General features: G+C 57.8%; 1 protein-coding gene across 1 annotated transcript; it reads left to right on the top strand.

Annotated features, from left to right (window-relative positions):
• Nucleotides 1-20,728: 20,728 nt before the first annotated feature.
• SSTR5 (somatostatin receptor 5) lies at nucleotides 20,729-27,075 on the top strand. Its single transcript, XM_072942072.1, has 2 exons — nucleotides 20,729-20,831; nucleotides 25,924-27,075. The coding sequence occupies exon 2, from the start codon at nucleotides 25,974-25,976 to the stop codon at nucleotides 27,072-27,074; it is 1,101 nt and encodes a 366-aa protein (XP_072798173.1). The 5' UTR covers nucleotides 20,729-20,831; nucleotides 25,924-25,973; the 3' UTR covers nucleotide 27,075.
• Nucleotides 27,076-27,457: the final 382 nt, after the last annotated feature.

A 27,457-nucleotide genomic window follows, 5' to 3' on the forward strand; every position in this document is an offset into this window, starting at 1 on the left:
TGTCCAGCTGTTCCACTGTCTGCCCTCCAAGTCCCTAATGGCCACTGCCCCGGGATTTGATGGAGACAAAGACTTAGCCCTGCATGTAACCAGAGGCCTCCAGGGATGTGGGCTGATAGGAAACACATCTCTCCGGGCACATGTGGCAGCCCCACCAGGCACAGTCAGAGGCCACACAGGTGGGCTCCTGATCTTGGAGCCCCAAGATGTCCCGAAGGCTACCTTCTCCCACAGGTCTGCTCCCGATCTGGGGTCTCTGCCCCACCCTGGCCCCCCAGGATGAGCAATTTCACTGACAGTGTAGGTTTAAACCCAATGCACAAGCCCAGTGACACGGTCCATGAGCAAGGGCCCCGGAACTGAGCCTTCACCTCCAGGGTCAGGAACCACAGCCACAGGCCATGCCCTGGGTGAGGGTCTTGGCGATGAGGCAGGGACAGGAGGACTGGTGGTGTCCAGAGGTGACTGCTGGGCACTGGGCACTGGGCATTGGGCACTGAAGGACAGCTGGGTCACAGCCAAGAAAACAGTAAGTCCCTGCCCCTCACCCCTGCCATGTCCATGGATGGGGCCCGTGTTAGTTGGTGTCCTGGGGCTGCTGTACAAATGTTCACACTATGTGAACTTAAAACAGCAGGAAGTTACCCTGTTTCAGTCTGGAGTCTGGAAATCAAAATCAAGAAGTGGGCAATCCCTCCCTCTATCCGGAGGCTCCAGGGAACCTCTTCCTGCTCATCCAGCTCCTGGTAGTCCCAGATGTCCTTGGCTTGTGGTCACGTCCCTCCAGCCTTTGCCTGATCATCACCTGGACCCTGCCCTCTCCTGTCTCCTTATCTCTAAGGACACTAGTTTTTTTATTTGTGCTCACTCAACCCAGTCCATCCTCACCGTGACTTATTCACACCTGCAAACAGGATCACAGCTGAGGGTCCTGGTGGACATGAATTTGTGGGGGACACTATTCTGACCAGGACAGACATCAATTGTACAAGGAGGGGGAGCCATGTGGGGAAGCCTGGCCTGGCTCATGCCCACCCATGGCACAAGACCCTTCTCAGAGTCCCAGCCACTCCTCTGTAAGGTGGGGCCAGCTGCCCTTGGGAGTCCCTCAGCCAGCACTCCTGTGCTGTGTGTCCTAGTTGGAAGCAGCTATCTGTCCTTGGAGGGTGTGCTGGTGGTAGGCCCCAAGGGACAGAGACAAAGTGCTGGGTGGGGCAGAGAGTCAGTGCCCAGTGCTGGTTCAGGGGGCAGAAAAGGGGTTCCCCAGGTTGGCCTCTGGTTTGAAGTCTCAGTCTCTTTTTTCTGTGGCCATGGACGGCCCAGGAAATAGGCAGCCAGGCCAGGTGGAGCAGAGCCAGACACCTGCTAGAAACACCCCAGGCAGGGGGGAGACCCCTTGACAAATGTTCACAACTGGCCTGGACCACTCTGGGCACCCCTCTCTTGGAATTGGAGTGGACAGTGGGGGCAGGCTCACAGGTCAGGGGTATTGGGGTCTCGAGGGAAGGGAGCAGCATAGGGCAGGGCCCGGCTGAGTCTGGGCAGGGGTTGGGGGGTGGGTTCCCTGGGCTACTCACTGCTGCCCACTCGGGTGGCTGGGAGTAATGACACACCCTGCCCCAGGGACCTTCAACGAAGCACCTGTTCTGGTCTGCATGGCTGGCCCTGCAGTGTCGGTGGGTGTGACCACAAGGCAGGGCCCATTCTTGGCTCTGGCCACTGCCCACAGGCTGGCCACAGGGGCCCTGGCCTCTGCTGCCACAGGCCTGAGCACCCCGGATGCCAGTCCCGGCCCAGGGTAACCCCAAAGCTGAGCAGATGAGGATGAGGTGCCCCTGGTACCTCTGGGACCTGCCCTTGGCAGGCTAGGCTGGGCCATAGGGGGCACACCTGCTCCAGGGTGGGGGTGGGGGGCTTCCGGGCCTGCAGCTGTTGGTCCTTAGGACAGACATGGCCTCCCCAGCAACAGCTGGGCCGGAGGCTAGAGAGCCAGGAGAGCCCAGAGCCCAGGCTGCTCCCGCCCAGGGATCGGTTACGGTGGCTGCAGATGCTTGGGGGAGGACAGGGAAAGGCGAAGAAGGGGTGGTGAAGGGGGGCGGGAAGAGAGCACAGGGCTGACCTCCGACAATCCCCCCATCCCCCACACTCCCCTGGGTGGGAGGCCTCATGTACATGACCACCCAACCCCCACAGCCCAAGAGTCCTGCTGTTCACAGGGAACTGCCTCTTGGTCTCCCTTGGTCTGGGTCTGATTCTCTGTTCAGTGGCAGACCCCAGCCTCAGATGCAGGAAAACTGCCTCCCATTAACTAACCCCCTGGGCAATGCATAGCAACACCCAGAAGCGGCCCCCATCCCCACCAATGATGATGGCCACACACCAGCATCCTGGGGCTGAGTGAATCTGGGGAGGTCAGGAGGCAAGATGCAAGATGTGCAGCCTTGGTGAGAGACATCCCAGGGGGTGGGGGCCAGGAGGGGGCTTCCCTGTGTGGGCACAGCTGGGCCCCATGGCATAAAGCAGGAGTCAGCAGGGCCAGTGTGGTGAAGCACTGATCACCATCTCGTAAGTCACTTCCATGGGTGCCTGTCTTGCTTCCCACAGTCTGAGATTTAGGGAGTCAGGGCAGCACCCCACTCTGAGCAGGGGGCTTCACCCCAGATGTCAAGCACCGGCCAACAGGCTCCCCACGGGGCTGGACGCTTCTCTCCCAGCCATGCTGGCCCTGAGGTCCCTGTCATGACTGTGGGCCAGGGCCTCCCACTTGCCGCTGGACCACAGAGGGACGATGCCTCAGACTCCTTCCTTCTGGTCCAGGTGGCGAGGTGGTCAGACTCTTGCTCCAATGTCTCTATTACTTTTTCTGTTGAAAAGTAGGTCTGCAGACCCCCAAGCTTCACTCTAGCAGTGGGGACATGTCTACCTCACCAAAGGCCCAGGGGTCTGCACAACCTGGCCTGCCTGGTGCCCCTGGCTTCTCTGGGCACTGGGGCTGTCTGCCTGCCTGCCTGGCTGCAGTCCCTGACAGCCAGTTCAGCAAAGGACAGGCCAACCGTTGAGGCCAAGGACTCCCTGGCCTGGCCAAGCAGGACCGGTTTTCGGGATTTGGGGATTTTGAACCAGCTGCTGTGGCAGGTGTGGACGGCCCGGCTGAGCAGAGTCCACTGGCCGCCGGGCAGGTTGCCAGCCAGCTGCTGGAGGGTGTGGGATGGCCGGGCTGGCCCCTTGCCCATACAGCAGAGCCAACAGAGGGTGAATGGGGCTGGGGGCAGCAGGAGGTGCCCGCGTGGTTCACCCCTGTCCCAACCAGAGTCTACAACCCAGCTTCTCTGGGCCCTGCAGTCAGCCAGGGTGGTTGGCTGGCTCTTGGTCTTAGCCTGAAACCCCAGGTTCTCAGTCCCACGTGGGAAATCCTCACCATCAATCAGGGAAGAGGCACAGCATGGACATCCCCTACCCCAATCCTCAGGTCTCAGCTGTGGCTAGACAGCTTTGTTTTGTGTCTGGAGCGTTCGTGAGCCGCTCGCACCCCCTAGTGGCGAGTTCCAGCTTTGTTCCAAGTGATTCACAAAGGCTGATAGAAGCCCAGAGATCCAGGGAGCCACCAGGTGGCGCTGTACTGTGATCCACTGAAAGCATAGGATCAGAGAGGGGTTCTGAACTCTCTTGGTGGGGGCAGGTTTAGGGGACTGAGGTAGAGGAGGGGACCAAGAAGAGCTGCCTTGAATTGGGATCCTCAAATCAGACAAGGACCTTAATGCCAGCAGGAAGCCTACGGAAGGTGGAGGGCTTAGGTGTGGGTCCGAGGGCACCCTCGGGCCTTGGGGGCAGCTGTGTGGGGTGTTTGTGACTCCTGTCCCAGCAAATAGGTATGCCAGTCACCCAGGTGACTAGGCACTAGCTGTCCCTGTGTAGGAATCGTGAGCACTGCATGAGCACTGCAGCCTGGCCATGGACCAGTGGACACAGATCTTCAGGCAGATCCCTGAGGAGGGGGCACAGGCGTGACATGCCCCCTCCTCTCCTGCTCTATCCATGCCACCCACACTGTCCTGAGGCTTACAGCATTGATCCCCAAGAGAAGGGCTCCCCATGGAGGGCTGTCTGGCGGGGAGAGTCACTGAGGGAAGCACAGGGGAGGCACTGGGGAGGGGCCCCAGGGACCCCAGCACAGGCTGCAGGAGGTCTGGGGGACTGACTTGGGCCTGGGGACAGATCCTGGGGAGGCCCAGGGCAAGGCTCTCTTGGAAACTTCCAGTGGAGTGGACAAGAGAAGTAATTATGACCCTTATGTTATTGAGTTGGACGTTGAGGCTCAGAGAGGTTGAGTGACCTGTTGAGGCCACACAGCTGACACAGCTTCTACGAACAGTGCAGGGGTGTTGAGCACTGGGGGTGTTGGGGCAGCAGGAAGGACCCTGGGAACCCCAGGTCTGGTCACCCCTGCTCTCACCTCAGTAAGCACCAGCGCTGGAGAGCCGCAGTTGCTCAGCGGCTCCTCCTACCCCATTGCCGCAGAGCCCGTGGGATCCAGCAGGTGGCGCCAGAGGCCAGCTGTTGCATCAGGCCGCGTCTGCCTGTGACCCTCCCAGCGTCTTGTCCCTGGGTAGAGCCCAGCATGGGAAGGAAGGGTTAGCCCCATGGTGCAAGGTCCAGGCCTTGGCTCCCGTACCCATTCTGTGCAAGCATGGGGTCGGTTTCTCTTGGGGAGCGTGGAGTCAGGGGCTGCCTCCTCCCAGGAACCCAAGGGGGAGGGGAGGTGGGTCCTAGCCTCCTTGTTACTGTCCTTTCCCCATAAACTTTCCCTTCACTGCACCCCACTGGGGGGTCCTGGCAGGGAGCAAGGTGTTGGGAGGAAAGGGAGAGCTCCATGGGGTCTAGGAAAAGTGGAGGAAACATGGCAGGGGAACTGGGGGTCCCAGGAAGAGAACCCTTGGCGGGGAGCAGTGACAGGAGAGGACAAAAGGGCCTGAAAGCCCTCAGGAACAATTGAGAAAGGGTGGGGGGGGCTGGGGCCCTTGACCCCCTATGTCCGTACCTCCTCCCCTCCCCCTTCACTGTCCCACTTTAGCTCAGAGCTGGCCCCGCCCTCAGCCCATTTTCCTCCCAGCTGTGTTGAGAGCCTCTAATTTGTCCTTGCCTAATGCCTTAATTTGTCTTTTCAGCCAATTATCACAATGTCAATTTGATGCTCCGAAGACCTACGTGGAAGCACAGGCAGGGCCAGCCAGTTCTCAGCGGTTTTGAACATTTCCTGCTGAGGCCTGAGCCCTGCTGTCCTGGGAGGGGGTTCTCGTCAGGGCGCCCTGGCATTCGGGAGCGGGCACTGCAGGGCTGGGGGCTTTATGCCTGTATCTCGCCCAGCTGTCACAGCTGTGGGCACAAAGCCTGGGGGTTTCCTGATGTTTCCCCCTCCACCCCTCTCCCTGCCTCCACACCCTTCCTCCCCCAAGTCAGCATCCAGGTTCCAGGTTAGGCCATCACATTTTGCTGGAGGCTTGGCCTGTGTCTTCACTGTGAAACCCTGGTTTTTTTCTGCACCTCATTCCCTGTCTGGGTCTGGGGGATTCCGTCAGGCCTGCCCCGCAGCTCTTTTATTCTCTTTTGCCCACAGACAAGCTGCTATGCCAACCATCATTGAGGTACTTATAGCAGTAACCACACTTCCCGTCCTGAAGGTTCTGTTTGGTTGTTTCCCAAATCTGCTGTGCCTTTTTTCATGCTATTGTATTGGCTTTTACTTCCTCTTCTGTCTCTTTAATCACTTTATGCTTATTATAGGATCTCTTTTGAATTGTTCTGCTATTATTATTTCTAGTTCTTAAAGCGCCAGTATGTCTGCTGCCTCCCCCTGTGCTGTGAGCTCATCTTCGTCAGGGATCATATCTTCCATGGAGCCCCTGCCCTGGGGTGGACACTGGGGACATTTGCCTTTGCTGGAGCCTGGGTGGTCTCTGTGCCCCAGAACAGCCCCTGCAGCCCTCATCCCCACCCCACCCCTACCGCTCGGTGTTGGTGGTGGTGCCCTGCTGATGCCAAAGACCTCCAGTGAGAGAGAGGCAGTGGGCACCGTGGTACAGACACAAACCTCAGTGTCCGCGTTGGAGTTCAGCCCTGTTGCTTATCAGCTTCATGGTTGTGGGCGGGGTGTGTGGAGGTGGTAGCCAGCACCTCCCTCATGGGTGCCGAGAGTCCAAAACAGAGTAATCGTTGTCAGAGGCTTAGCTCAGTGAATGCTGGTTCCCCTAGGCACTATTACTCCATTTTTCCAGCAGCCCCTCCCGTCCAGGGCTGGATGGAACAGACTTGAAAGCCAGTCCCCAGTATCTGCCTCATGGCGAGGCCAGAAGGTGGTGAACTGTGGGCCTTCCCAATGAGTTGACGGCTACTGACAGCCACACAGCTCAGCCCACCGGGACGGGGTTGAAAATACCTGCGGCTTTTTGCTCAGGACAGTGTCCTCGCAGGGCAGGGCAGGGCAGCGTCCCGGTAGCAGCTTCCAGTCTCACTACCTGGGGATTGGAGGGCAGGGTGACCCTTGGCCGGCAACACTGGTGGCCCCTTCTCGGTGGGCAGGATACCCTCCCCAGCCTGAGTGCCTGAGACAGGGGAGGTTTCCAGAGACAGGGGAGGTTTCCAAAGCCAGGGACAATGTGTGTGGTGGAGTGCATGGGTTTTACAGCCACCTCCATCCTCAGGCCAGTCCTGCATGGCGGGCAGTGGGCCGCCAGCTCAGAGCTCAGGCCACTTCTGGTTGGCCACCCCTAATGAAGTTAGAGGTGGTGGCTCTTAAATGCCTTCAGGAAGCCGCTGAGAGGCCCCCATAGAGCCTTCACAGGGCCCCACTGAGGCCCAGAGTGGACTCCTGGTTACCCTCAGCCACTGCCTCTTTGCCTTGGGTCATTGGGGGTGGGTGGGCACAGGTCCTACCCTCCTCCTGGCGTTCCACATGGTCCCTTCATGGAGGTGGAGGAGGGCCCAGCACTAGGCCTGGGGAGGAGTTTGCTGACGAGCAGGACTGCCCAGTGGTCACTGTAGCCAGAGGCCTGGGGCTAAATCCATCCCTGATGCTAGAAGCTGACAGTATGCGTTGAATCATCGAATCGTGTCTCCCTAAAAGATAAGTCTCAGTCCTCTCTCCCAGTAACTGCAAGTGTGACATTATATGGAAGTTGGGTCCTGGCAGATGTGACTGAAGTACGTGGAGGCTGTATCGGGTGAGGGTGGGCCCCCATCCAGTGACTAGCGTCCTGGTTAGAGGAGGGAAACTTGGACACAGACATGCAGGGAGATGGCCGTGTGACCAGAGGTAGAGATGGGGGTAAAGGAGGACTAAAGAGGTGGACGACACCAGCGCCAGGACAGTGCAGGGGGCCCCCAGAGCCTGCAGAGGGAGCACGCCCTGCCTGCACCTTGAGTTTGACCCCCAGTCTCCAGACTGAGAATCCGTTCCCATTGTGTTAGCCCTCACATGTGGTCCTTTGTTGCAGCAGTCCTGGAATGTAAGGCCCTGGACTGTGGTCAGTGCTTCACCCTCAGGGCCTAAGTTACCTCATCTCGTCCTTTGCCACAGGGGTGACTGACGTTCGGGAATGGCACTAGGATCCAGAGCCCAGCAGGTGCCTTGTGAATTCTGGTTTCAGCCCTGGTAGTCCTGCCTCACATGGCTGCCCCCCACACCAGCCACCTGAGACATCACGAGGCAGCTGGACACTCTGGCCCTGGGGCCTAGTCACAGCTCCAATTCTGATTGAATCAGGCCCAATTTAGTCACCATTTAGGGGGCTGTGGCCTCGGCACGGGGAGCTAAATGGTGGTTCAGGACTGCTGGGCACAGAACTGGTTCCACGGCCAGGGTTGCCGGCCACCGGGCACCTGCACCATTGGTGGGCACTTCCTGCAGCCCATCTGTTCTAGGGCCTGGCTCTAGGTCATCTGAGTGGGGCTTGGAGGTGGGACATGTTTGTGGCCTCCCTCAGCCCCTGCGATGTGAACCTCAGTCCACACGGCGGTGTCCCCATGATGTGATCTTCGATGCTGCAGCCATTCCTTCCCTAGGAAGCCTCAGTCTTCTGCCTGGACGAGGTCCGCCCACCTGAGGGAGGTCTGTCCTTACTTAAAGCCACCCAATGGCAGATGTAAAGCACCCACTGTGTGTGTGACTGAGCAGCTGGGTAGAGCCTCGCCAAGTGGGCCCAGAAAACTTTTCATCACAGTTGGTACCATTAATTTTTATTATTTGTATTGCCCAGCTCTTACAGACAAGGAAGCAGCAGAGAGGTGACCACTGCCCTGTATCCACAGCTGGTCAGGGCAGAGCCAGGGTCCCTCAGCTGCCACCTTACCCGGGCCACCCCAGGGAGGCTAGACTGCCTGGTCAGGTGTCAGAGAAAACACAAGGCCAAGGCCAGGCCCCAGACGCACTGGGAGGCTTGGCGGATGTCGTGGCTGGAGTTTGCTGATGGCGTCTGTGATTTGGGGCAATAACAGTTTTTCTCTTGAAAAAAAAATCAGAAGTTCTGGTGATGCCGGGCCTGTGTTCTTGAATGGTTACCATCAGCTGGAGCTGAGAGGGGACCCTGGCTTAGACAGTGGCTCACAGGTGGCCCAGCCCCACCCCTGACACAGGTGCTGTCCCTCATCCAAGTTCCCGGCCAGCCCCTGAGGACGAGGCGTTTGGGAGTGCGGCAGTTGCTCCTCTGCTGGGGGCTCAGATGCTGTGATGTGGTGGGGTGGGGCTCCATCCCCTAAAGCCCAGCACCCTAATTTGCCGCTAAAACAGAGCAATGCGTGTTCTGTGTTTTCATGCTGACTTCTTCATGACTCTGTCTCTGATGGTGAATTCTGCCTCCAAATGCCCTTTGAGTCTCAGATGTAAACTGGAAACAAATAGGTTGATGAATCACTAAATTCTAACTTATCAGAAAAGAGCACTCCTTTGGCATCTAATGAGCGAAATGGACATTTTAACTGATGTAAAAGCTGGTTGATGTGAACAAATCAAGGCAAATGCACTCCTTTTGATTTGCATCCGAGTAGGAAATTAAGAGACTCAAATGAACTTTGAATGTGCCAACATCAGAACATGTTAAGTGTGGAAACGCAAAATCCCACAAAACTCTCGTATTTGTGGGGAGGGCGGGGAAGGTGTGCCTCTCCCTGCCTGGGGAATGCAGCCCTTCCTCCCCCGGGGGGAGCTGGGGCCACAGAGGACATCCGACCACAACCAGCAAGGTTTCTGAAGGGAAACCAGAGTCAAGGGGATAAGGCCAAGACGAGGGTCTCCGGGGGTTATCAGAGAGAAAGATAGGGAATCTGTAAGGGTTGATCCTGTCCAGTGTCCTGGGACCACCAAAATCTGGTGACTCGGAGCAACAGAAGTTCATTCCCTCACAGTCAGGCCAGAAGTCCAAGGTCAAGTTGTAGGCAAGGCCATGTTCCCCTCTCAGGCTCCAGGGGAGGATCCTTCCTGCCTCTTTCAGCTTCTGGGACCCTAGGCAATCCTCGGCTGTGGTCACATCCCTCCCGCCTCTGCCTCTGTCTTCACCTGGTGTCTCCTCTGTGCCTGTGTCTCTCATAAGGATTTAGGGCCACCCTCATCAAGATGATTTCATCTCAAGATCCTTCATTTAATTACATCTGTAAAGACCTCATTTCCAATTAAGGTCACATTCTGAGGTTCTGGGTGGACATGTATTTTGGGGAGACACTGTTCAGCCTACTATGGGCTCTTTGACACTTACGAGCCCATGATGGCCACAGAGCTTCATGGAGGAGGGCTTCCTGGAGGAGGTGGCAGGGCTCTGCTGCCCAGAGAGCTGACATATCTCCCCCTCAGATTCCAAGACCAGAGTTCTTTGGGCAAGACCTGTTTGGCCATCCAACACTAGCTGTGACCCCCGATGTTTGCCTGGCTCCGTACCTGATAAGGCCTGATAAGGGTGAGATGGGCCCAGGGCAGTTTCCAAACAATCTTGTTCTGGAAGGGTAGATTCCTGAACTGACCCCTGCCAGGCCATGTGGGCAGTGAGAGGGCACTGTTTTGGGGATTTGAGTGTTACATTTCCGGTCCCTAAAAGGACAGAGGACTGGGAGCAACCCAGATGTCCTTCAGTGGATGATGGATAAATAAACTGTGGTCTATCCAAACAATGATATATTATTCAGAACTAAAACGAAGTGAGCTATTGAGCCCTGAAAAAACAGGGAGGTACCTTAAATGCTTTTGACTAAGTGAAAAAAGCCAGTTTAAGATGGCTGCAGCTGGATGATTCCAAATACATGGCATGCTGGAAAAGGCAAAATTATGGAGACAGTTAAAGAATCAGTGGTTCCCAGGCGCTGAGGGGGAGGAAAGGATGAACAGGCCGAGCACAGAGGATTTTTAGGGCAGTGAAACTATTCTGTATGATTATGTGATGGTGAATACATATCTGTATACATTTGTCCAAGCCCATAGAATGTACAGCAAATAGAGTGAACCTTAATGTAAGCTATGGACGTTAGTTAATAATGATGTGTCAGTATTATCAATCATTGTGATACTCATTGTAAAAAATGTATCACAAATGCAACACCGATAATAGAGGAAATTGTGTGCAGGGGGAGAGCGGTATATGTGAACTCTCTGTACTATTTGCTCCCATTTCTGTAAACAAAAACTACCCTAAAAGTGCATTAATTAAAAAAAAAAAAAGGCAAAGAGCCAGTTCCTGGGTTTCGGGCTGCAACCAGGCCACAACAGGCTGGTCAGAGAGGTTCAGGTGGGAGCCCCCAGTCCCTAGGACTCTCTGTCAGGTACCCTGTCCCCCTGGGGCCCCTCCAGGGTGTGTGTGTCACCCTGTCCTGGATCCGGGATGTGCAGATCATCACTGCCCCAGGTGCCCCACGTCACTCTCGCAATCCTCTGGGTTGACTGCATTGTAGCCACTGATGTTACATCACACTTGATGGGAGACCTGCAGGCCGGCTCCACAGTGTCCCTGAGGGCACTGTGGGGAGATTAACTTCAGCCCAGGCTGCAGAGAGGCTCCAGGTGCTGGCCGCCCATCGTGGTTTTTGCAGACACAGTGGTCCTGCCTCCTCTCGGCTCTGGGGACTGAGGCCATCATCTTGGCCTAGAAGAGTGGTCACTCCTGGCCCAGCATCTCCTTCCAGCTAAACCCAGGCTCTGAGTAAGGCAGTGACTTCATAGCTCTGGTCACTGGGCATTGAGAACATAGTGCAGGGAGGAAGGCACCACAGGTGACTGGTGTTCGCTGGCGCAGGCCTTCCCTGGTTGGGGTCTGCCCACCAGCTTTGTGGGGCACTGGGTTTGCGGGGCCGGTGCAGTGGATGGGGCGTATGCAGCCTGCTCTGGGGCTGAATCTGTCCCTCTGCTATCTGAGTTTGCAGGGCTCACTCTTTTTTGGGGGGAGGAGGTAATTAGGTTTATTTATTTTTAATGGAGACACCGGGGATTGAACCCACGACCTCATGCATGCTAAGTGCAAGCTCTACTACTGAGCTGTATCCACCCCGACCCTGGGCTCGCTCTTGCTAAACACCTCTTCTTTGTGCCAAGGGCCTGCACAGTGCCGGGCAGGGGCCAGGCAGGAGTACGAGTCAGTCTCCTCTCCCTTCTTGGTGGTCCCTCCTGTCTGTGCTTGGTTCCCTCCTCCCTCCCGTCTTCCCTGGATGAACAGACCTGGAGCAAGATGAGAACACAGGGCCTATGTTCAAAAATCAGGGGAGAAGTTCTATCAATGGTCCTAACACAGAAGATGTTTTCCTTTCCTCTGCAGTCTCTGCCAGTTTGTCTTGGTGTTTTCATTTGGTTGTTTAATGTTGTTTGAAGTGGGGAAAAGTTTTTAAATTTAAATTATGAACGTGAACTCTACCGTTCATCTCCGTATCGTGTGATGTCCATTGTAAGTGCAGCTGTAAGACTCTTCAGGGAAACCACCCAAATTGCCAGTTCGTACTTCATGGTGAGTCTGCGCACGTGCATTTGGTTGTTATCGGATTAGTGGAAACAGCAACCCGAGATTCAGGCAGCTCTTCTGATTTTGCTCCTGGATCTTCACGTTCTGCAGCCCTCTGCCTCTGTGACCCCCGAGATGGGACGGAGGTGAGGCCTAGGTGCTTTCTCTTCCCTTTCCTTCTGTGTCATCATTTCAGTATAGCAGGGTGTCTCGTAGGGAAGAAACATGGGTGAGGAAGGATGTGATGGGGTCCCTGCCTGCATGGGTTCTCAGGATGATACAGGAAAATGAATGTGGGGCAAGAGGATGGCCATGTTCCAGGCCTCGGTTGAGTCCCTGGGACGTGCCCTGTCGAGTGTGGGTCCTTGATTTCATGCAGGAAAGAATTCAAGAGCAAGCCACAGCTGAGTAAAAATAGGTTTATTCAGAGAGATACCTACTCCATAGACAGTGCAGGCTGTTTCGGAAGGCAAGTGAAAGGCCAGGAGGTATGAGGGTCGAGTGCTCAGTAGATACACTCTCCACAGACAGAGTGCTGGAGGTCTTGGCAGGCAAGGGAGCGAGAGGCCACCAGGCGTGGTGTGGCTCATTTTTATGGGCTTGGTAGATTCACATGCTTACAAGAGGGAGGGTTGTTCCAACTACTTTTGGGGAAAGGGCTGAGAGTCCCAGGAATTGGGCCCCCACCCACTTTTTGACCTTATGGTTAGCCTGAGAACTGTCGTGGCCCCTGTGGGAGTACCATTCACCATGTTACTACATTGCAATGAGCGTATAATGAAGCTCAAGGTCTCCTTGAAGTCAAATCTCCCACCATCTTGGGCCTCAAGGCCTGTTGGGAGTTGAATTTTCTGCCACCTCGGTGTTAATTGCCATGTTATTTCTTGAATGGCTGTGCCCTGTCCCCTTCCTTCCTGTCTCAAGGACATTGGTGCCTTCATTCCGGTTCCAACAGAAGGCAGGGACCCTCCGCTGTCAGCTGCCTCCCCCACCAGCTGCCTCCCCCTCACCTGCGCTCACCCAGGGTCCCAGATTGAAAAGGATCCTCCCAAAGTCCATGTGACCTTATTTGCAAATAGGGCCTTTGCAGATGTGATTCAGGATCTACACTCATCCTGGGTTTGGACCTACATCCAGTGACTGCTGTTGTTATCAGAAGAGGATGTAGAGAGACACAGACAGAGAGGAAGGGCAGTGTGAAGACGGAGGCAGAGGTTGGAGTGATGTGGCCACAAGCCAAGGGATGCTAAGGCTGGCCAGAACACCGGAGGCTCAAGGAGACAGGAGCAGAGTCTCCCCTACAGCCTTAGGAGGGAGTGCGACCCTGCTGGCACCTTAATTTCAGACTTTTGGCCTCCAGACTGCGGGAGACCATACCTCTGTTGTGTTAGACCCTTCAGTATGTGGTCCTTTGTTACGGCCACCCCAGGAGACCTTACACTAGCTCTGGTCTTATTGAACTCCATGCATGGTGGGTCCAGAATTGTGTGCTCAGGGCATCATGGGTCCTACATGCACACCGATCGTGATGGACACGCACATTGCATGCATGTCCCCTGCTCCCACACTTGTACCACTGTGCCATCAGATGTCACTTACAAATCACTGTTTCAAAGATCAAATTATTAAGAATTTCAAGATGGCCAGAGCAGAGGGTTCAACCAAGTGAGTGACCATACGAATCAAACAGTATGTAGGGAAAACAGCCCTGTTTTTCTCTCCTACAACCCTCTTCTCCCAGAATACTCTCAAAACTTCAGTTCTGACACCAGATGTATCTACACATCAAGTGGTTCTCAGACACCTGCTGGGTGTCCTACAATTTGACTCGATTCTGACATGGTCTACCTGGAGATCATGCCAGAACTCACAGGATAAGAGCTCAGTCACCACAAGACAGCCTCCACTTGCAAGCAAGTCCTGTGCTTCTTACCAACCAACCAGCTGTAGATCCATGGAGAACAGAGGCTGTTTTTCCAGAATTTGCTACGTTTAGCAAGTGTCAGCCACCGCCCCTGCACCTGATATAGACTCAAAGGTGAACCGGGTCTGGAGAAAGCCTTCTGTGGAAGATGGGTCTGGCTGCAGGTATGTCCCATGGAGGCTGGGGCAGCTCTGAGAGGTGGGCGCCCTGTGTGAAGGGTCTGGGGGGCAAACTGGACTTTTTCTGACTGGTCTCAAGTTGGGAGTGGGGACCATACAGGGTAGCTGCCATCTCCAACCAAGTCCTGACCATTCTGGGTGGAGGAGGCTTCCCAACCTGGTAGCTGCACGTTGTAGGTCAGGGTCCCCTTGTCACATGTGGCTGGCCACTGTCCGTTTGTACATTCAGTCTCCAATCCCTGGAAGGCACTGCCAACCAGGGGCTCCCCATGTCTGAAGCCCTGTCTCCCCACCTTTGGGCATTTCTCATCCGTAACCATGGGGGTTCAGGGTGCTGGAAGGGGACAGCAGCCCAAACCCACCAACACGGCCGGGGCCACAGGGGAGGCTGGTCCATGCAGTCTGCCCCCCTGAGCGGGGCTGCTTGGCCTGGCCACATCATCACCTCCCGGCCCCCGGGGCACAGCATCCTCACCCCTTCCACATTCCAGCCCTGTCCTCTCCTCATCCCTGGGCTCCAAACTTCAGGTCATCTCCCCCATATCTCTGCCTACCCCTTTGGTCAGGCAGCTGGGGAAGCCCGTGGCCTTGGCACTGGGCAGGGTTGGATGTCACTCTGCTGTCTACTCCCAGTGACCTCAGGAAAAGGGACAACCTCTGTTCACTATGTCCAGGAAGGCAGTGCTGGAATGTTTGTTCCCGAGGTCCCAGCCCCTAAACACCTCCAGGCTCAGGGCCAACACTGGTGAGTCTCCACTGATCAATGATGCTGTCTGCAAATGAGCAACAACAGCCCCCACTTCACATCTGCTAATTTGGGAAGCTCGCCGCCTGCCTCCCCCCGGAGGCCTGCCTTCACACCCGCCTCTGAGTCAGTGCCAACAGCTGCACCCGATGCCTCATGCCCTTTGGGCAGCTGTTCCTTACACAGGCAGGGCGGCCCTGGAAACGGCCACGCAGCCTACATGGATGGGCCTCGCCTGCCTTCCCCACCCTGCGCAGGTGGAGCCCACAGCCTCCATAAGCAATGGCCTGAGGAGTTGAGGGACGAGGAGGACCAGTCCCCCTTCTGGGGAGTCTTTGGCAAGAATGGGGCTTCTGAGTCACCCTGAGAGGCCTCTCCTGGGTGATCCAGGCCCTGCCTGAGCCCCTCCATTCCAGGGACAGGAGGGCAGGCATTCTGACCAGGCCTTGGGCTGGATGTCCTGACCCTGGGATCCAAGTCCAGCTTTGCCTTGCATCCAGACAAGCCCCCTACCCTCTCTGAACCTGTTTCTCCAACTTCAGATGAAGAGGTAGAACCTGCAGAATTCTGCCTCTCCTGCCCCCTGGGGGCCACAGAGGGGCCCACGTGTGCAGGGCAGCTGTGTCTGGCCTGGACAGGTGCACCCCCACCCGGTGTCCCCCTTCCTTCACACATCCATGTCTGGTGGTGAGTGCCCTCCGCTTGGTGGTCTAGACTCGTGGGAGCGCATACCTGCCTGGCCCTGACCTGAGGCTTCAGCTCCTTTACTAGGCCTGGGAGGGGCCAGGCTCCCCTCAACAGAGGGTCCTGCCCCTCTCTCAGCCCAGACAGTCGGGGTGCTCTGAGCAGGCACTCCGGGCGGGCAGGAGGCCTCACCGGGGCAGGTGAGAGGAGGGCAGCCTTGGAGGCGGTGGGACTCTGAGGGTCCCTGTGATTTCCCAGGAGGGCCGATTTTTCACCCCAGTGCAGACACCAAGGCTCCCAGGGGGCCTTGCACCCAGATTCCTCGTCCTTCCTCCCTCTTTACCAGGAGCTGGGTCTTGGGGCCCCCTCTGTCCCTGCACCTCCATGGTGCCCAGCACAGCACGGTGCCCATAGAGCCTTACAATGAAGCCCCATCCCCACCCTACCACCCATCCTGAAAGCTGGGAAGCGGCATCTTAACAAGTGCAGGCCTGAGACCACAGCCGGGAGGGTCACCCCAGCCACCCCCAGCTCCCCAGGGGCTCAGCCCCTGTAGAAGGCCCCCTGCCTCCCGCAAGCCCATAGTGGTGTCTACAGGCTGGTGGGTGGCAGATGCTCACTCACCAACATTCACACCTTCTGCAGCCAGGATGGATGTCACCAAGGGGATGTGGTCTGGGAGCTGTGGGCGGCTGAGGGACAAACAACCTGAATGGGGCAGGTAGCTGGGGGGTGGCTTCCTGGAGGAGGGGGCATTTGAGCTGACAGGTGGGAAAAAGGAGGCTGAGTGTGCCAGGCAAGGATATGGCTGGGGCAAAGGCTCTGTGGTGGGAGGCAGTAAGGCCCATCTGGGGAGTGGAGGGAGGGCCAGCTTGGCTGGAGGACAGAGGGTGCCTCACAGCCCTCCAGGACCCGCCCCAGCTCTGGGGTGTTGCCAGGTAAACTGGAGTCAGCCTCCCTCATTTTTGAATAATCACGGGGAGCCTCAGCACTGGTGCCTGAGTACAGGCAGGGGCAGAATGGCTGGTGAGGGGAACGTCGTGTCCAGCAGCCACTGGCCACAACCTCAGGAAAGTGGGGTTGGCAGACCATGGCAGAGCTGCAGCTTGGGTGGGTCTCCACGGGAGGGGTCCAGAAGTCATCCATGGGGAGCCCATCAGGCATTGTCCTGTTGCCATGGCTCCCGAGTGCTGCTAATCCTCACCCTCCTTGTCGGTACTGGCGTGACCTCTGCACAGTGTCCCCAGGCTTCACCTCACTTGATCCTCCTGGGGCTCAGGACCAGGGCTGAGAGGCTAGTGGATGCCTGCCAGGAGCCAGGGTGACAGAGGAGGGGCAGGCAGCCTTGGGGTGGACAGGCTATCTCTCTGGGCATCTTCTCTCCTTTCACATCAGAGTCCCCAAGAGGGCCCAGGTGAGACCACCCAGGTGTTAGGGTGTTGGGGGTGTCCCAGCCTGATGCTGTAACTGACCAAGCACCTGCCCACCCACGGGCCACGTCCCTGCTGTGTGACCCCCCACTGAGGATGGAGGAGTTTGATGGGGGTCTGGATAGCAGGAGCTGAGCCAACACAGCCTATCACCAAACGTGAACCCAGAGGATGCCAGAGGTTGGGGGAGGCTGAGCGGAGGGCCCGGCACATGAGGGTGGGCAGGGAGGAGTTTGAGAGGTCACACAGGGTTTCTGGAAGGATCTACCTGGGGAGGCTGCTGCTGTGTGTGGGCAAGGGGGAGCCTAAGTCTCTTCAGAGAGGGCAGAAAGGCAAAGAGCTGACACAGGGCAGATTCTGGGAAGGGGCCTGGGACCTAGCTTCCAGCCCCCAGAGCCTGGCCTGAGTCTGGGCAGGGGAGGGGCCCAGAGTAGGAGGTTCAGCCTGGGCGGGGTGAGCAGGAGTTCTAAGTGGGCCCAGGAGTGAAAGGGGCCGGGAGACACTGATTTGAGGTGGGCAAGGGGGTTTTGGGTCCTGCCTTTGGGCTAGAGGATCCTCTCAGGCTGCTCTGTTCCCACAGCCCCAGGGGCCCAGGACCAGGTCCAGGCTGAGAAGGATCATGGTGTCTCTGGAAGGGACCAAAGTGGCCGAGGGCCTCAAGACAAAACGTCCAGCACCCACCATGTCCCAGTGCAGCGCCCTCTAGTGGCTCATCCCCCAACAGGGTCCCAGGAAAGAGGATGTGGCCTCCCCATAGCTTTACCAACACGAGCCCTTTGTCTGCATCCTCAGTTTGCCTGACTGCACAATGGGGTGGTTAGACTGGCCGCTGTGGTTGGGTGCTGGGTGGGGAGGGCAGGCTGGGGGCTCAGCAAGGACTCGGGGTGCCCACACATTCCCTCTCCCCTCTTCACTGGATGCTAGAGACCTGGGCAGGTGCTCAGGAGTCCACGCTGTTGCTCTGAGATGATGGGTCCACCTCTCATCACCCCCTCTTGCTCATGGCCTGGTTAAAGCCCCAAATCCTGGCCTGCATCACTTGCCTGGCCAGGCCCCGGGGCACCCCAGTCCCAGGCTGGCCAACCTTAGGCTCTGAGCACAGAAGCCCATCCCAGGCCAGCAGCCAGGCTGGGAGGAGGGATGAGGCCATACCCAGAGCAGAGCAAGCAGCCAGATGGAGGGGATCAGCCTCTGGGAGGGGGCTGGGTAGAGAGCTCCAAGCCCTCCCGGAGGGACCTGAGACCTGAGAGGGCAAGAGGCAAGATGGACCACTCATCTGGGATGAGAGCTGCCTGCTCCTCTGGCATTCCCACCCTGGCCACCTGGCTCAGGTGTGCACACCACAGTGCAGCCATGTGTGCCAGCTTGCTTCCCTGCCTTGCTGGCAGTCCCTGAAGCACAGGCTGAGTCTGGGGTACAACTCAAGAGGTGACCCCGGCATGCAAGAGAGAGGAGTGGGGATGGTGAGACTGAGAGGGTGTGTGCACAGGGTGGACTCAACCCACCAGGACAGGTGGCCTCCCCAAACTGTCCTTCAGAAAAATGGGGCTGGAACTTTTATACTGGCTCCTGTCCCCCACTGGTTGGGGTCCCCCCAGGGGATGAGCCTCCTATACTTCTGGGCTGGCTTCTTGTGGGGTCAACAGAGCTTTCCCTGCACCAAGGAGGGCAAATCGTGCTGAGAACAGATCCTGCCTGGGGTTGGCTGGGGTCCTCTAGGAGCCAGAGGTCACAGACCCCACTTACAGGGGAGCCACAACCTGACCCAAGGCACTGCCATGGACCTTCACTGGCTCTGACTCGAGACACCCTGAGCTCGTGCATGGGGAGGCCAGAGTTGACTGCTTAGGCTGCAGTGGCCCCTGAGTGTGTTCTCAGGATATGAATCCAGTGCTCTCCATTGTCCTCAGCTCCCAAGTCCCGCCCTCTGGTCACTCTCGGGGTCAGGTCACACCCCTTGCCGCGGAGACTACTTCTGCTGTTCCTTCTCTTTCTCACCTGGGGACTCCTTGCTGGAGTCAGGCCTCTTCTTGGAGAGTCTATCCCAGCCTTCCTGTCCCCACTGCTCTCTTTCTTGTCACCCTGATCCTCTGCATATATTATCTACAAAAATTTAAAAGTACGTCTGTTAATTTTTTCTTTTTTTTTTTTCTGGTTTGTCACCCCCTCTCCGCCAGTCTTGGAGCTCATGGGATACAGCCTTGCCTGCACAGCGTCTGCATCACCCAGTGCGGGCGTGGTACCTGGGAACACCGGGAACTCTGTGTGTAATGCATCCAGAGGGTGTGCGAGACCACCTCCCCACCTGGCCAGCCAAGCAGGACATGCAGCCTGGCCCTGGCTGGCCACCCTGTCTTGTCTGTTGAGCCCAGAAGGCCTCCCACACCAGCACATGGGGACAACTGGACCTCAGCATGGGCCGTGCCTGCTTCAGTACCAACATCAGGCCCGTTGTGCTGCAGCCACTGTTCCCAGCAGGACGTCAGGAGGGACAGCTGCCTCTTTGTGGGCAGCCAGGACTCCACTGCAGGCCAGGCCGGCAGCTGCCCGTCTGATGGCCAGCAGGCCTCCTCAGCCTGAGGACAGAATGGGCTGTGGGGGAGGGCTGCACCCCTAGGGGGTAGTTTTCCACTCCCTGGTTCCATTTTTCCTTGACTTGGCTCCTGGCCTCATGTCCTTGGGGGTAGGGGGAGCTGGGGGATAGCTGGGAGATAGGTGGGGGAGGGGAGCTGGGTGACTTCTAGAGCATGGGATTCGGAGTCTGGCTGGGAAGGGGGTGCTGTGTGCTCCAGGGAGCCTCCAGCCTCCCCAAGTGGAGCCTGCATGAAGACAGACACTGGCCTCTGGGCTGGGATGTTTGGATCTCTAGGTGCTTTTTCTTGATTAAATCATAAGCCACAATCCTGGTAGAAAATGTAATATCACAGAGAACCACGAAGAAGAAAAGAAAGGGTCCAGGCGCTCAGCCCCACTGAGTACCCCAATATAACAGGTCAGCATGACACTATCCTCACCTGTTGCTGTCTGAATCCCCTTGGGCGAGGCGCTTGGTGTCTTGGGGGTCTTGCCATCATCCGGGAGCACCTCATTTCATTCAATCGGGAGCTGAGCTCCCCCAGATGGGGGCAGGGTAGGAGCACTGGGGGCTGCATCCCAGGGAGGGACTGTCCAGCCACCCACCCGGCTCTCCCCGCCTGACGGAGCCCAGGCACTAGACTCTGGTTAAAATCAGCAGCTGTCAAGGTGGGGCCTCTGAAGCAACAGCAGTAGCATCACCTGGAAACTTGGCAGAAACGCAGATTCTCAGGCCTGCCCACTATCGGAGTCAGCATTCCCGGCCTGAGACCCGGGCACCTGTGTATTGATGCCTCTATTCAGACGACTCTGATACCTGCTAAGGGGAGACCCCACGGAGTGAACCACCCAACCGGCTAGGCCACCTGCTGCCTCTTGGTCACAGTCTTGACCCCCATGTCTCCCTCGAAACCCCACCCATCAGAGACATAGACCTCCTGCGCTTCGTGCCTCCGAGTGAGAATTTCGGATGGATTCTTCGGGTCCCCTCCAACCCCTGCTGGGGTCAGGGCCCCCAAGCTCTGGTCTGCAGACCGAAGAGAATGAGGTGGGGGCGCCGATGTCATTGGAGTTGCCGCCGACTGGACAAGGGCTGAGAGAGAACGTGCGGAGGCCTCAGGAAGAAAGAGGCACAGACGGGGAGTAGGGCCCACGGGGAGCCGAGTGCCCGCCCCCTGCCCCGCCCAGGGCACCCCCACCTCCCTCCGACGCTCGCCCCGCCCCGCCTCCCCGCCGGCGCCCCGAGCCCCAGCCTGGAGCCCTGAGTACCAAGGGACAGCAGCGCAGGCACTCGGCGGCTCCCCGCGGGCCGGAGGGCACAGCCCCGCCCGGGTGAGTGCCGCGCGTCCCTACCCCTTACCCACTCCCGCATCCCTGCCCGCGCCCCTTCCCTCCGCTCTCACCCGACCCCGCGCAGATCCCCGTTATTCTCTCCGGGAGTCTCACCACACTGCGCGCAGTCCTGCGCCGCCCCGGCCCCGGGGCCCGCCGCGCGTCCCCAACCTGTGGTCGCCCTGTCCCTCCACGCACCCCCTGTGCACCCCTGGGATCCACCTGCGGCTGCCCTGGGTCTATCCTCTCCCCTTTCGTTTGCTCCTCTGTCTCCCCCGCCCCGTTCCCTCCGACCTCCTAGTTCCCGTACCCCTCGCCATCCGCTGGCCTCTGGACCCGATGTGCGAGTCAGGGCAGAAGCCGCAGGGAGACTGGGTCGACCTGCTCTCCCCACCACGCCTCTCTGGGCCCGACGTCCCCGCGGTGGGCGCTGCAGCTGGGCTTGTCCAGGGGCTGGCAAAGGTGGGCGGCTCGCCCTCGAGGGTTTGCTGGGAGGCTGTGGCTGGGGTGGATTTGGGAAGCAAGCGGGATTGCGAGCGAGCAGGAGTCTCAGGGAGGGGGTGGGGCACGCGGGGTTGGGGGGCGTGGCAAGAGCCGAGGTCTGCCCTTTGGCCTGAGGGGAGGCTGCGGGAAGACTGTCCAGGGTTCTGCCAGCAGCACACACACAGTGCCTGGTCCTAGGGTTCCCAGGGTGTTTCTCCTGGATTGGGGAGGAGATGCGGTGCTGTCCTGCCGGCTAGGAACAGAGGCCCTGCCTCCCCAGGGCTTGGCACCTTGGCCCACTTGCCCCCTCCCCAGAAGGAAGAACACACCCTGGAAATTCACCTGTGTGCCATCTCCCCACCTAGGGTCCAGGTAGGGCCCTAACCTGCCCACCTGCCTGGCCCACTGCCCCTGGTCCTCCAGCCAGCCTGGGGTCCTGGGAGAGGGCAAGGTCCTGGAGCCCCTGTGGCTAACCCTGGGAACAGTGGCCACTTGAGGGGAGGACAGGGGAGGACAAGGAGCCTCCCAGGCAGACAGTAGTTGATGGCACCAATGACAGTGACCCCCATTGGTTCCTAAGAATCCCAAGAAAGTGTGCTGGGGGTGGAATGTGGCCTTGGAAACTTCTTGCAGAGTGTGCAGACCCGGGTGTGCAGACCCCAATGTGCCCCTGAGGAGGGGCCTCTGCCAGGCCAGCCTCCTTGTTGCTGCACAGAGCCCCCCACACCCACCTCAGTTCTCCCCTTGAGGGGAAGGGATACCCCAAGACCAAGGCTGCCTTAAGGACAGATTGGGGCTTATTTAGGGGAAGGATAGGAGTGGGGGTTTCCATGGGCTGTGTGCACGGGTAAGGGTGGGGGAAGGCAGGCCTGGATGGGGCCCTTGGATGGTGCTGGGCCCTGACCTCTTAGTCATGACATCCCTGAATGTCTGCCTCTACCCTGTGCAGATGAGGCATGAGCCCCAGAGCACCAAGATTTGACCTTGGTGGTTTCCACAGCTGCCCTTGGGTGGAGGGGGCCAGTTCCCTCTTGTTGACCTCAAACCAGGCCAGCCTGGAAGGGGTTGGAGAGCCGAGGGACCTCCCCCAGGCATGAAGCCCTCGAGCTCCAAGGCTCCTCCCTTCTCCCAGGCCCAGCAGAGCATCTGGTCCCTTCTCTGCAGAGCCCCAGGCAGGTGCCTTTCCTGGCCCTGGGGAGGAGATGCTGGCCACCTAGGCAGGCGGATGGGAGCAGTGATTTAGCACCTATTGTGTGTCGGGCACCGCATGCAGCCTCTTGCTCACCTGAGCTCATTCCTCTGCTCAGCAACTTTGAAGGGGTCACTTAGCATGGAAATCCGGGGTTCAAAGAAGTGGCGTGACTTACCCAAGACTACTTGGCGAGTGTGTAGGGGTGGGCTGGGCAGGGACGGGGCAGGGACGGGGCAGGGGCCAGCATCTATTCCTGTGTTGCAGCAGTGGGTGGGCAGTCCCTTCCTGGAAGAGGGGATCTGGGTGAGAAAGCCAGAGTCGGCCTTTGGTCCTTCCACAGACCCTCCCCCACTGAATCCCCAAGCTGCAGAGGAAACGGACCAAGGGGATGATTTCCCCATGAGTGTGTGATTTCTGTAACTAAGAAGATTGCTGTCTCTGAATGAATAATGGCTTGGAATTATGTTCCAAGAGGCGGGTGCAGCTATGTCGACCTAATTTTGTTTACTGCTCTGAAGTTTAACTCAGGAGTTGGGGTGTTCAGGGGATGGCAGGGAGCCCCGACCATCTACTTGGCCCACTCTGGGTTCTGGGCAGTGGGGAGATCTGGCAGCGGCCTCAGAGGAGCCCTGAGCAGTGGAGAGCTTCCTAGAGACAAGGTGCTCATCTGCTTTAGAGTCAAAATCACATTCAGGTGCTCTGAACCCTTCTAACCCCTTCCTTCAGAGGCGCATCATTCTTCACCACCCAGCCCCCTGAAAGCCCCTCTTTGGGCATTTTCTGGGGAGGGTGTAGCCCCTGGGACTCTCCACCTAGATGCCTATACAACTAACCCGGCTGTCTCCAGACCACTGTCCTAGAATTCATTCCCCACTTACCCTCAAGGGGGCTTGAAACCTTATTTTATGTTTTTTATCTTAATCTTTTAAAAAATTTATTTATTTTAATTTTATTTTTTTATTTTGTGGGGGAGGATAATTAGGTTTATTCATTTATTTTTAATGGAGGTACTGGACATTGAACCCAGAATCTCGTGCATGCGAGGCATGCACTCTCCCACTGAGCTCTACCCTTCACCTCTTTTATTTCTTTTTAAAATGTGAAGGGAGCCCCCTCTGTGCCAGGCCCCGATCATCAGACCGATCCTGCCTTCGGGAGCAAGCCTGCCCCAGGAGGCCCTCCTCCCAGCTGGGTGCAAAGGCTGAATGAACACCTGGGAGTATGGGCTCAGCCCTGCCCTGCCTCCACCTCCAACCCAGGCTCACCCCTTCCTGAGGGCCCAGAGCTCAGGCCGAGGGACCCAGCTTTGTCTTGAAATGCAGTCATCCCCAAACATCCTACCTTGGCCTTTTTTGGGTCATACACCTCAGATTAGGTCACAATATACAGGGCAGCAAATCCAGTGAAACACAGAAAATGTTCTCTTTCCTTCTGGCTGCTGGAGCCCCTGTGGCCTCAGCTACCCCCACCTCTGCTCCTGCTCTTTCAATCCCCCAATTCTCTCTTCAGCTGTATCCAGATGGCAGTTGATCCTGACTTCTGTGGGGCTTTTTTTTTTTAACCCAGATGATGATTTTTCACACCCAAGAGTTGTAATTTTCAAAAATAGGCTCTTGTTCATTTTACTTCTTTGACAGAAGCCAAATTCATTTCATATTTTTATCCATGCCTATTGAGGACCCTAAATATTTCAAAGTGTCTAAGCATGTCAGTGTTTATTTACTTTATTTCACCTGAAACAAGTCCACCGATCCACCTTTTTATTGCCGATTTTCTGGGTCTTGTTTCCCAGGGTCAGTTAGCATGAATTTGGACGTCCAGGTGTGTCTGCCCATCCGGAGCGGAGGCTTCTCTCTATCACTGTCAGCATTGTTTATTCTGCTTCCCACCTTGTCTACCAGATTTCAGTTTCCCCTCAACCCAGGGGTCCCCAGTCCAGGCTTGGCAGCTGCTGGGGTATCGTCTATGTTGAGGTGGCTCGTGGGCATGGGGTCAGCTGACCCTGGATGGTCATCACAGCCCTTTCCAGCCCTGCTCAGGCCCTTATCGGGACCCCTGGAGGCACTTAGACTCCCTGCCAGCCCCCATCCCCTGTGTAGTGCTTTCCGAGACGTCAGCCCCCATCTTCCCGTCCTCAACTTCTCATCAACGGAGGTGCTTATTTTCTCCTCTGTGTCACCATTTTTATGAACTATTTCAAACACACAGAAAAGTCCAAAAATGATGTAACAGATCCACGTGTGCCCGTCATCTGGAACCACAGATGCCAAGATTTCCCTCTGCGTCCTGGCTCTTTCTCTACAAACACATCACACAGCTGAAGGCTTTCTCTCCATCCACTCCCCAAGATGATACACTTTCACACTCCCTCCTCCCCCAGTGTCCCCCACACACATGCATGTCCTCCTGGCCTGTGGCTCAGGCAATAATTCATCTGTGCCTGTCATGGGTTCGCTTGTTCACGGTGTGTCAGGGTCTTCATCTGCCTATTCCCACTCTGGGTCCTCTGCCTGGGGCTTCAAATGTGGTGTCCTTGGGGTAGGGGTGATGGACCCACCCCCGAGTGTGTGCCCTCATGCAGCCATGTCCTGGATCATCTCTTTGGCCCAGCGACATCCATGCTATGGGCAGGGGGTAGCCGTTGGGGGCAGGGAAACCAACTCATCATGGCCACATGGCCAGGGCTCACTGGGGGGTGGCATAGACATGGCTCACCAGGGTACTGTGTTCTTGAGAGACTGGTAGATGCTGGCAGAACCTCTGCAGCCTGGGTCTGCCTTTTCAGCCACATGGGAAGCCTGACACCCTCCTAGAGGTTCCAGGAGGCCACCTGGAGTCCAGCTCTGGGGTCACCCAGGAGAGCGGGTCTGGCAGGTGTCACTGCACTTCTGGCTAGCATGGGCTAGCCATGTCCGGCTGATGTCTCAGCCTCCCTATCATCCCTCCACCCCTCTCCACCACCCTACAGGTCTCTAAGGAGGTGACTCCCACTGTCCTCAGTCCCTTACCTGCAAGTTGGGGGCTATCAGGTCCACTCCCAGGACTCCACAAGGCCTCAGTGAGAGGGTGCCAGCCAGAGGCTCGAGGATGGCCGTGGCTGAGTGGAAAGGGAGGCAGCCAGGGCGGGGAGGGGCGTGGGGGAGGTTGGGTCTCTGGGAGCCATCGTGGTATCGATAGACGGTGTCGGCTCATGGGGCTGCCTGCCCGTGGCCTCCGCAGCTGCTGCCCCGCTGCTCCTTCCTCTCTGGGCTTGTTTTCCAAACAATTTGCTTAATGTGATTCCTGGTCCAGTTGAACATGAGTAATCATGTTTACCTGCCGCCGTGGGGTAATCCTGTGCCACCCAGGGCAGGTGGGGCTGGGCACACGGGAGACGCCCTCCAGGTCAGTCGCTCTGTGTCCTTCATTCTCTTGCAGAGGACGCGCCCAGCGCTCCCGCTCTCCCTGTCCTGCCTGCAGCGGCTGCAATGGAACCTCTGTTCCCGGCCTCCCTGCCCACCAGCTGGAACTCCTCCTCGGCAGCCACCAGCAGCGGCAGCAGTGAGAACGGGACGCTGGTGGGGCCAGCGCCCTCACCGGGTGCCCGGGCAGTGGTGGTGCCTGTGCTCTACCTGCTGGTATGCACGGTGGGACTGGGCGGCAATGCACTGGTCATCTATGTGGTGCTGCGCCACGCCAAGATGAAGACGGTCACCAACATCTACATCCTCAACCTGGCCGTGGCTGATGTGCTCCTTATGCTGGGGCTGCCCTTCCTGGCCACACAGAACGCCATCTCCTACTGGCCCTTTGGCCCCGTGCTGTGCCGCCTGGTCATGACTCTGGATGGCATCAACCAGTTCACAAGCATCTTCTGCCTGACCGTCATGAGCGTGGACCGCTACCTGGCTGTCGTCCACCCCATCCGCTCTGCCCGCTGGCGCCGCCCCCGGGTGGCCAAGCTGGCCAGTGCCGCGGTCTGGACCTTCTCGCTGGTCATGTCGCTGCCGCTGGTGGTCTTCGCGGACATCCAGGAGGGCTGGAACACCTGCAACCTCAGCTGGCCGGAGCCCGTGGGCCTGTGGGGCGCCGTCTTCATCATCTACACGTCTGTGCTGGGCTTCTTTGGGCCGCTGCTGGTCATCTGCCTCTGCTACCTGCTCATCGTGGTGAAGCTGAAGGCATCAGGTGTGCGCGTGGGCTCCACGCGGCGACGCTCGGAGCGCAAGGTGACACGCATGGTGGTGGTGGTGGTGCTGGTGTTTGTGGGCTGCTGGCTACCCTTCTTCATTGTCAACATCGTCAACCTGGCCTTCGTGCTGCCGGAGGAGCCCGCCTCTGCTGGCGCCTACTTCTTCGTGGTTGTGTTGTCCTATGCCAACAGCTGCGCCAACCCTCTGCTCTATGGCTTCCTCTCCGACAACTTCCGCCAGAGCTTCCGGAAGGTTCTGTGCCTCCGCAAGGGCTACGGCACAGAGGATGTGGAGGCCACTGAGCCACGGCCTGGCCACAGTGGCCGGCCACAGGAGGCCACGCCGCCTGCACGCAGCTGCGAGGCCAACGGGCTCATGCAGACCAGCAAACTGTGAGGCCGAGGGCGGGTGGGGCGGGTGGGGCGGGTGTGTAGGGAGGGGCAGACAAGGGCGCAGAAGCCCACAGCCACCTCTTCAGCTTTTAGTCTGGAGAGGGAGGAGGACTGGAGCAGAAGAGGGGAAATATCCAGACAGCAGCGGAGGGGGGCGGGGGGCAGCCTCGCAAGGCAAACAGCAGACTGGAGAGACCGCGTGGGCATACGCAAACGCCAGGTCCCCAAAGAATTCTGCTTCCCAGTCTGCAGCTAGAGTGGTCCTGTCCATATCCCAGAAACGCCGGCTCCTCCTGCCCCCAGTTCTGAAACAGGTCCTAGAGAAGATGCCCGCCAGCCTCGCTGGGAGAGGCCTGTGGGATCCTGGGTGCCTGGGCCTCCGTGAGG

The sequence above is a fragment of the Vicugna pacos genome, chromosome 18 (assembly GCF_048564905.1).
Source record: "Vicugna pacos chromosome 18, VicPac4, whole genome shotgun sequence".
Classification (NCBI taxonomy): Eukaryota; Metazoa; Chordata; class Mammalia; order Artiodactyla; family Camelidae; genus Vicugna; species Vicugna pacos.